Source organism: Perkinsus marinus (assembly GCF_000006405.1).
Source record: "Perkinsus marinus ATCC 50983 genomic scaffold scf_1104296941026, whole genome shotgun sequence".
In the NCBI taxonomy this organism is placed as follows: domain Eukaryota; phylum Perkinsozoa; order Perkinsida; family Perkinsidae; genus Perkinsus; species Perkinsus marinus.
Genome location: NW_003212648.1, coordinates 36,209 through 46,208, shown reverse-complemented (window position 1 = coordinate 46,208; position 10,000 = coordinate 36,209). Strand labels below are relative to the sequence as shown.

The 10,000-nt window shown below is 45.1% G+C and overlaps 2 protein-coding genes across 2 annotated transcripts in view; one reads left to right on the top strand and one right to left on the bottom strand.

Annotated features, from left to right (window-relative positions):
• Nucleotides 1-4,325: 4,325 nt before the first annotated feature.
• On the top strand, nucleotides 4,326-6,180 carry Pmar_PMAR013623 (conserved hypothetical protein; the record flags this gene model as incomplete). Its single annotated transcript, XM_002781890.1, has 7 exons — nucleotides 4,326-4,472; nucleotides 4,703-4,792; nucleotides 4,837-4,902; nucleotides 4,950-5,099; nucleotides 5,238-5,368; nucleotides 5,605-5,736; nucleotides 6,081-6,180. 7 exons carry the CDS (start codon nucleotides 4,326-4,328, stop codon nucleotides 6,178-6,180), a joined length of 816 nt encoding a protein of 271 aa, XP_002781936.1.
• Nucleotides 6,181-6,889: 709 nt separating this feature from the next.
• The window catches only part of Pmar_PMAR013622 (hypothetical protein), a gene marked incomplete at both ends in the record, with an annotated part of 4,320 nt that continues 1,209 nt past the window's right edge, over nucleotides 6,890-10,000 (bottom strand). The window contains 9 exons of the mRNA XM_002781889.1: nucleotides 6,890-7,018; nucleotides 7,064-7,159; nucleotides 7,398-7,481; nucleotides 7,530-7,661; nucleotides 7,966-8,113; nucleotides 8,159-8,301; nucleotides 8,645-8,738; nucleotides 8,788-8,938; nucleotides 9,608-9,809. Of these exons, the coding sequence (XP_002781935.1) occupies nucleotides 6,890-7,018; nucleotides 7,064-7,159; nucleotides 7,398-7,481; nucleotides 7,530-7,661; nucleotides 7,966-8,113; nucleotides 8,159-8,301; nucleotides 8,645-8,738; nucleotides 8,788-8,938; nucleotides 9,608-9,809 (1,179 nt within the window). The remainder of the gene's footprint in view (nucleotides 7,019-7,063; nucleotides 7,160-7,397; nucleotides 7,482-7,529; nucleotides 7,662-7,965; nucleotides 8,114-8,158; nucleotides 8,302-8,644; nucleotides 8,739-8,787; nucleotides 8,939-9,607; nucleotides 9,810-10,000) is intronic.

Genomic DNA, 10,000 nt, shown 5'->3' with positions numbered 1-10,000 from the left:
AAAAGAGGGCCAATGGGAATGTGAAGTTCGATCCGGATCACATGCTGAGCAGTCCAGAGCCTCTTGCTTTGTTGGGAGGAAAAGTGAAGTGTTATTCTGTGGTTAATACCAACGATGGAGGTACGTTGCTGTAGTGCTGTTGTATGTGTCTTGATACTGGTGTTGGAATATATATGTTTGCTCTCCTCGCTTCTGGTCAGGAGTTTCCTCACTAATTGTAAAAGCTTACTTATGAATTCGCATAGAAATGTACATAAATTAATAGTAATTCTCCGAAATTATTTTCATATTGTCGTCAACATATGTAGTTGACGATGTGCATATTTCTTTTCCCAAACTGTACTGATGTGTATGCTGAAACTATGGGCGCAGCACAGCCGTTGCGATTCTGTACAGCAGACTACTGTCTTGGTAGATTAATCATGTATTCTCCGATATAGGGGTTTTTACAGGTCAATACTACCGTTGTGCATTGTGTATGAAACTACAGCTGTTCAAGACAGTTGACGCCCTTTCGAGACACCAATCGACTCAAGCTTGCAAGATGGCTGCATCAAAAGCCCAGGCAACTGAGGAAGCTCCATCAAATCCGATAGCGGAACCAATGATGACTCATGTGGCCGTCGAGGTCGACCAAACGCGCGAGTCGAAAGTGGGGGAAAATACCGGGGATATATCAAAGCCAGCCGGACCTGCTGAGGTGGGGACAAGAGTAGCTCGTAGATCCCATGAAAGGTGGGCTTCAGACTCCGGTGTTGAACGCGGTAGAGTTGTCACCATTAACGAGGCCGACCTTCCATAGAGAAGCCAGCCCGCGATCACCGCTGTCGACCGGTCCTTCCGTCAGTGGTCCTCCGGATGAATCAGTTGATAAGAGTGGAATGCCTCCGAAAGTTAGTGGGATCATTCCTTTTGAAGACTCTGTTTCACATGGGTTCATCAGTGCTTCTGTCGGCTCGTGCTGAGCCGGGAGATGCCGAAGGTTGGAACATCGCTGCTGAATTTTATGACTCGTGCTATGAGATCCATCGTGGAATGACTGTATCGATGGAAGATTGCACGCGGCCTCGTTCACCAACTCACGAAGTTTCAAACACAGAACTCTAAATTACTCAGATTTACACGCTAAATTGTCGGATAAGGAATGAATCGCCCTGTGGTGAAGGAGCTATGACAGAGCTCTCGAGGCGCACTTTTTTATCGCAGAATGGAACTGCGTGGGAGACGACTGTGAATACGACGGAGCTCGATCAGCTGAAACTCTCACTTGTACACGCCGACGAGGAAGAAATTTGCGAGGTCTTCAGGGAAGTGACAGGGGAGGAGGTGATGAGTCCCTCACCCCAACGATCCTCTATTTCTAACCGGCTTAGGCCCCTCCTGGCTGTAGTCGTAGCCTCATCGCAGGCATTCTATTAGATCGTCTCGGTGGTGGCATCGATAACAAAGATCATCAACCTCCTTGTTTAAAGTCTCAGCGGCATCTGCCGAAAGCAACTGAGCCGACAGCTCTACCATTGGCACAGCCCGAAAAGAATCGGGTGTTACCGAAGCGGACAGTTTATGATCATCCTGCAGCGTTTGAAAAACCCGAATTGGATAGTAGATCTCGGGTGGAGAACCCGGTGCCAGAGCATAAGAAGGATACAATCCATGTTGTTTCCGCATCGCCTCTGAGAAAATTCGTCGAGCTGCGAGCTCGGCAGATTCGGAATAGGTTCGGGAATTCATTCACAGAAAATGAAATCACAGATGTGCTCCTACTCGAGTGGCTGAGGTGGAAATCTCGTCCGTGTTTGCCCGCCGAAGTCACACCATGTGATTCGAGCACTGTGGTGATCGACGAACCAACCAATGAGACCAGTTCTGAAGGGCTCGAGAAGGAGCCGCAGTTGAAAACAACGGAGGGTCGCGGAACGAAATCGACATCTGACCGTAAACGGAGGAACAAAGTGCCGAAGGAGCCGAGAAAAGCAGCGAAGAAGAGACAAAGGTCGACCCAATCTGAGACTAATATAAATCCTGTCAATGAGATAGCGCTAGCATGGAATAAGACCTTCCAGCAGGTAAGCTTGGGAACTCGGGCCGCGGCCACATTGATCCCTATTTCGATCTGGTGCTATATAATGTATTATTCTATAGCAGCTATTTTGTGATGAAGCCACGGCGGGGAGAAATGACGTCCGTTATTCGCGCTCTATTGTCGCAGTGTTGGAAATTCTTTCCCTGATGAAGGAGTCACTTTCAGGTAAAGACTGACGAGAACTCGGCCAGTCGATCGAGACGTAGACCGAGACGAGGTAGCACAAGTACCGGGTTATGTCGCATATCATGAGACATAAAAGGTTCTTCTACTCTCTGTGAGAAGTGCCGTGGTCAAAGCACGATACCGACGATTAGATGCTGCAACTGCCAAAAGCATTGGCACAAGGCATGTCACGAGCCAGAGCTACCGGAGGAGGTCGACTTCACTAAAATGGTGGTGCTCCTGCATTATACTCGCCAAGTTCTGCTATAGCGTTCAGGAGTGGGTCTGCTGGCCGTGTCAGAAGAAATGGCTGGCTGGTCGTAAAGTGTGCTATAGGATTGGCGAGGATGTGTGGAGCTCGGTGAGACAAAGACAAGTTCTGTGGCCGAGCGCGGGACGGATCAAGTTATCGCTATCGCAGTTTAAAGTTGTTCATATCAGTGCTTGCATTTTATATGCGATCTAGTTTCGGATCGATTCTTGATAATCTTGGAGAGTAACGCATTTGTATGTTGAATTCATACACACTGTGTGCTCAGAGTGTTCGCAAGAACATATGGTGGCCGTGTAAAGTAACTGGGCTACAGTGCCGTCACCCATACGACCCCTACATCTACTCCGTTGAACCTTACATGTCTAGCGGCAAGGCCGCTACTGTTGCAGCATGCGAAGTGACCGCAGTAATCATAATAAATAGCACAACAAATTCTTCAGAAGACGATGAGGCCCTGGGAATGGATGGAACAAGGGGCTCCTGCTATAGCCACGGCATTGTCCAGGAATGGGAAAGCAATTAGTGGCAAAAACCTGAAGGAGATACTTACAGTGAGGCTTGCCTAAAATGTGTTTCTGAGGGGCGCGTGACAGATTTATAATAACAGTAGCAAAACCGATATGGAAACGTAAGAATGATTGCCATAAGATCCTCCTCGAGTAGAGAATTCTCTTGAAAGGTCAAATTATTGTGCTGCTGTGCTGCTGTTGATTCGTAGGTTATCGAGAAAGTGAACTCAAAACGAAGTGCATCATCGATGGATAGCCATCAGCAATAGCAGATGAGATATGCTTGTTCCGGGCATTGCGAGATGTTGTTAACATGATGTTGGCTTGAATATCGCATGCGGTATTGCTACAGTGATGTTTCTTAACAATACGTGCTGTGTGAGTTCGAAAGTCCGACTCGGTGGGCTGCCAACATTCAACAGCCGTTGATCATGGATACCAGACGCCGAAAACTATGTGATCCAAGACTATCATAGATCATAATCATGATGTGATTCGTGAACTATGCGATGGTCTCTGCCATAGACCCATCACATTTGCTCGGCTCGGCGGTGGGCTTGTAGGGAGCGTTTAGAGTCTTGGGGAAAACAGAATCTGAGTAGACCAAACCACTAAGGCGCGCTTTAATAGTTTGAGCAATAGTAGTCTCTGGTCCTAATAGTGGTGGCCCAAGAGCTAGTAGTGGTCGAACTAGTCACGATCACAGAGTCTAGTGCAGACAGTAGAAGACTAATCGGTCTATAGCCACCGAATACAGGGTGCTCCAAGTAAAATGTGTTTTTTTGAATAGCTTTTTGTAAAAGTTGAATATTCAGCGAAGTTTCAAGCTGTGAAAAGTAACATTTATATGCAGTTATTACTCGAGTAAAATAACAGCAAAGTGTGACCTGTTCCGTTGTAAGCGAATTTTGACCAGCTTACAGAAAAAGTTAATCAAAACAGCACATTTTTTTGGGACACCCTGCAGTTAAGAAATAATCCGCCTAAATTCGACGGTCTAATCAATCTACAATTGTACATTATGTACAACTATAGATTGATCAGACCGTCATGTACAGTACATACCATATGCTAAGCGTCAATGTGGGCCGTATGTTCGGCACGTTCTTACGTATACATCTATACTGAGCTCAGCAAGAGGGCACAAGATAGCAAGATTAAGCTGCGAGTAGTGAATTGGTCGACACGTGTGACGCTTTACGTGCAACTGCACAAAAGTTGCTATTGGTGACATCCGCAGTATTTGATGTCAACGCCCAAGGGTTTTATAGTGTCAATTGTATAGTCCTACTTCATGTCCTGTTCCTCGTCAAGGCATCTCAACCCGTACACGGCTGTCCAAGGCACTGTACTGATAGTAGCCCCACGGGCGGCTGACATGTCGTCCAGTTTGAAGCGAATGATCAATAATTACCTCGCAGTGTTCACTCTGCCTGGGCAGGTAAGTCTTATTGATGATTTCGTCTATAACACGAAAGTCTTGCCGTTGGATCGTTATGAAAATTATTTCCTTTTTTGGTAGGGAGAACTAACGTATGTAACACATTGTCGTTTCGAGACGTGTGTACGTCTCGAGATGTTAATTTCCTCTCGTTGTCGGGGACTTCACAACACAGAATAACTAATTTTCCCAAGTCCCTGAACTGGCTTAAGAGCTATCTCACGCCTCAGGCCGACTTGACGATGCCTGAACATCTCACTGCATTTCCGAGGCTAGCGTTCGATCAGATCGCCCTGTTCAGCGAGGAAGCCAAAATGAAGGTAACTCTACAGTCAAGCGTCGTTGCACGTCGGGATCTCTTCAGGTTGACTATTATTTCCTCAGCAAAGTCGCCGCTCTGTTGAAGCCCGCTGGAGTTGTTAACATCTTCGTAAGCATTGAAGTGTCCGGAATAAACCCTACAGTAGATGTTCCTAGATACTACATCCAGATGATAAACTAGATCTAAGCATGGAGACGGTCTTTGCTGGTTTCACTGGTGGCCATGAGCTAAATAAGGCATGTGGTTTTGTCCACTATGCTTGTCGGAAGCCAGGAACGCCCAGTGTTACTTTTACATTTGATATGGTAATTGATTCGGGAGGAAGCTCCACATTATAGGATGTATGCAACATCTCCTTAGCCTTCATAACGCCACTGTACGCTCCTCGGCCGAATTCACTATGGTGTTTCCACTGTGTGTGATTGTACACTATTTTGTTGTAGGCCCAATCAGCACTCTGTGGTAAATCCTTATTGGACAACGACGATGATGATGAGGATGACTTCCTTGAACCCGTACCGGAAACCGTTGGTGGCGGGAAAGATTCCTGCGATAACAAGCCACGAGCATGCAAGTAGGATAAGCTTCCTTTACTTCCTTTCTGAGACCATCGATGGGACGAATTACCTTGAAAATCACCTCCAATATGCACTCCTAGTTTTAGAGTGGGCGGCTACTAATGCTTATCATACTCCAATCTGGCTCGAATTTGTGCATAGTTACGCATAGTCGCGCTTGAGCTTCATGTGATAGCTAGTTGACCCGAAATAGTTAATCTCAGCTGTTAAGTGGTGTGCTTACTACTCTTAGAAATTGCAGCTGTGGACGTGCCGAATTAGAGGTAAAGGTTGGTGCGGAAGAGGCCAAGAAGAGGATTGAAGAAGCCAAGAAGGGCGAGGTCAAGAGTAACTGTGGAAACTGTTATCTTGGCGACGCATTCAGGTAGTGACGCATGCGCTAAGGAGTCTCGCTTCCCATCGAATTTTCATGTTCCAAATCCACCAGCAAGTAAATTTTGTCGCGGAATATGGTCATTGTCAATTACATGTGTTGGCGACAATATTGGAAGTCTGGGGAAATTCGCATTGCTTCCTGTACACTAATTCGTATGTAAACTTCTGTAATTAGTTAGGAAATTCATGAGCTCAGCTTAGAAACTCGAGCATATATTTCTCCAACACTGAGAGTTAACGGGTTTAAACGATTTCCCCATATCATAACTAGGTATCTGCATTTTTTTATAATGATTAGACTCGTTGAGCGCTGTAGTAACATTTTCGTATCAGATGTGGTACCTGTCCGTATCGTGGGTTACCTGCCTTCAAGCCCGGTGAGAAGATTCAGATGGATCAGCTGATATCTGATATTGACGCTAAAGTTGAATAGACAATCTGCTGCTCACTACTGTTATATTGCATCACTAGCCTCTGTTCAATTGTATCAATAAAACTTCTGAGAAAGACAGTGTACTTTCAATCACTCAACCCATAGACAATTTGCGTTTGGTCAAGTTACTTCTAATTGGATCGTACATCATTGGTTTGCGCTACAAATTCGCGAAGAGCTTATACGGTAATGTGTATATTGGGAGTCACTTTTGATCCACAACCTATCGTATTACACTTCCCTAAGGTGTAACAGGTCATAGGATATATACAGCGTAGTCCGATATCAATAGCTTATGTTAGCTAGAGTGTGCAGTAGTTAACACAGCTGAGTCAGCCCAACTCAACATAGCGTTCAGCAGTCTTATATATCAAAGACGACATTCAACTTGGTCTTGCACTGTCGCGTAGATGTGCTGAGATTGTGGTATGTCGCAGTTATTCCATCCAACTTCGACACTTTGTGGAACACAAATCAATGATTGTCCCACATCATTACAATGATACACTGATTGGCTCTGCTCACCAATAAGCAATGATTACCATGCATGACAAGACTAAAAAAGGAGATATGTGGTAAGTTGGTAAATGATAAATCATCGATGGGGCTTCAGCAGTCGGCCCCGAAGGACCAATAGAGGCATAAGGAACTGCTGATTCCTCCCCGAATCGATACCTGAAGTGGGCGAAATCGTCCGGAAGCGGACTATTTAGCTCAGTGAATACCCTTCAAAAACGTGCTGAAATACCAAAACCCGATCCTCGCCTAGCATTTTAACAACCCAGTAGTTCGCGTTCGGCAGCTGTGATGGATTTTTCACCGAGAAATTAATGATCACCTGAGCGACCATGCTACACGAACACAGAACAAACAGGTCTCTCACCGTTCCCTCGCGAAGACCTTCAACTTCTGTTACTAGTCCTAGACTCAGTGATGCTCTCATAAGACGAATAATGAGGCGATTTCCGGCTACTGATACCTGGTAAAAAAGTAACGTACGAACAGCTCGGCAATCTTGGAATATATGTTCGCTTCCCTCAGCTGGGCTCAGGAGTTTCCTCACTAACTATACATGTTCACATACAAACTCAGATGTAAATGTACAGAAACCAATGAGAATTTCATCAATGTTTCTCAGAAATTTCACGAGTATCACCTACACGTCTAGTTGACTATGTGTACAATCCCCCCACACCGCAGATCAGTAAGGCACTCACCGGAGCCACATCCGATACGGGGATGTTGTCGGACAATACGACGTTGGATGGAGCGGTCATTGCCACGTCCTGGGGCGCCTCGACCTGATTGATACAGCAAATCTCAACTGTGACAAGTCAACGGCATCTTACATGTATTTCGAGCACCTCTTCAGGTTGCATATCTCGACTGATTTTTAGGACTATTTGAACTTTCGAGATGCTCTGAGCTTCTACTGCATCCCATGCTAGGGCGGAGCCAATGATCGGGACGTTGGCCAGATCCTGAGGGATTCACCCCATTACACAGTAAAGTAATCATTAACTCTGCCAAGTTCTCGATCTCTTCAAAGCTCATATAGCGACCTCAGTTCTTTGTTTGCTATTGTGGATGCCGCTCTTACTAATAATGACGCGTCCGAGCAAACAGGCGTCGATATCCTCAAATACAGCATTCATACTTGCTGAATTCCGACCAAAGTAGGAGGAGGCGAATTGATTCTGGCTATGTCTCGACAATTATACTCCTCTGCTGCGACAGCTCCCTCTCATAACAGCATTATTATGGAGTGATTCTCTACGAACTCACCATGCCTAGGACCGCCATATTAGCGTCGATGGTGTTGCCTTCTGTATCACGAAGTATCAGCTCGAAAGTATTTCTACTGATGCCAGTATCAGGGTCTGGTGTAAGCGGAGCACCGGGGTTGACGATCTCAATAGCCACAGTGAAACCTCTGAAAAAATAACCTAGCCGAGGATCGAACCCGGGCGGACTCTACATCCCTTGATCGATGGACACCTCAGAAAACTGAAGCTTGATGGCTGACCCCGTAGTGCCGATCTGTTCCTCGCATTGAGGAGGCGTCAACAGACCGACACGATACGACGGGGTACACTTCAGTTCATACCCGACCGGTGGTGTCTGCAATAAGACTGAGTCTTCAATTACAACGAGCACTTGAACGAGCAGTGCAACAAATACAACTGATCGTCATCTTTTTCGTGAATGTAACTCTGCTATTCAGGTTGTTCGTTAACTTGAAAAACTTTCACAAAATGCGAAAAAATAGCCACATGTGTTGGTGACAATATTAATATTCTGCGGAAATTCTGGGAAATCCTCAGTGTTTTCTGTACACTTTTATCACAATTTGTATATAAACTTCTATAATTAGTGAAGAAACTCTTGAACTCAGCTGAGGAGAGCGAACACATATTCCTCCAACACTGCTTGCACAGAAAAGTGTAGACAAAGTTGAACTCACTATATCGATTTGAATAGGACCAACTATTTCCTGGGAAGACACGAATGTGAAAAATCCCGGAGCGCTCACGCCAAGACGGTTACTGCCCAGAAACCTGCCAACAAGTTATTTCGTGGCGCGCGAAATATTGATAATCTCCTTACTGTGCCTCCATTGCTTTGATTTCATACCCGTCCTCGACCTGAATATACCAGTAATGGGAAATGTTAGCATCGAGATAGAGAGCAAGTCGCCAGGAATTGTCAAGTGGTGTAGCATCAGGATTCACACACACCATATCGATAATCGTTTGACCTGCAATACGACAAGCAATATTAGAGTTTCATCCGTGATATGAAAAACATATTTCACAATTCACTCCACGAAAAGCAGCTGCGTTGTCGGTCAAGAAAACATACACGTCTTGAATTTACATGGAGTATTACGCCACTTCACGTTAAACGGCTGAGACTCTAGTGAGTCGCTGGTTCTTCTACTCAGCGCATGAAAACTTAAGAGAATAGAAGCGCCTTAGGTCCGCAATCAATAAGGGCATCTTTTTTCAGTATAGTCCTATCGGTCGACAGCACCGCGAGTCAAAGGAAGAATTTTCAGAAATTTTTCCTCGATAGGGGAAAAATTTCAAAATAAATCCAAAGAAATCAACAAAATTTCTTAAAAAAGAACCCGGGAGAAAATGCGGCATAAGAACTTCATCTGAGAAATGCTACTCCAATGTGAAGTTTCACACATAATGTGGAGGAATATGAACATGGTCAACTACATAGAGAAATTCTAAGGAAATTTGGAGGAATTCTCTGTGCGCTTCTACCCGGATTCGTATGTGAACTTTCACAATAAAATTTCTGAGCTCAGCTGATGAAAGCTAACATATATTCCAATACTGTTCACACCGGATCGGGTCTTTTCCGTCAAGTTTAACCAAAACAGGATAACTATTTCGCGCGCCACAAAATTGCCTACCTGCATTCAATACATTCGTTGCTGTAGTGAGCGTAGCGACATTCTCATCGCTGTTGCAGTCGTTAAAAACCGACCACTGATCCTCTGTTGAGGAGTTCGTCACACAAGAGCTTCCGATAGAAAACTTGAACCCTTTGGGAGCCGTTATTTCCAACGACACATAGTTCTCGCCGATCAGCATGGCGCTCAGGTGAAAGGAAACCTAAAGTTGAAATTCCAATAGGAACAAAGAAAATACGATTCGGTCTAAGGCACTTTTCGGAAATTCTTATAATGGAGTTTCACCCGTGGAATGAAAAACACTAGTGGAAAACATATTTCACGACTACTGCATAGCGCGCAAATATTGGGTTTTTCACAGAGTATTGCGCCACTTCACGTAAAACACCCGTT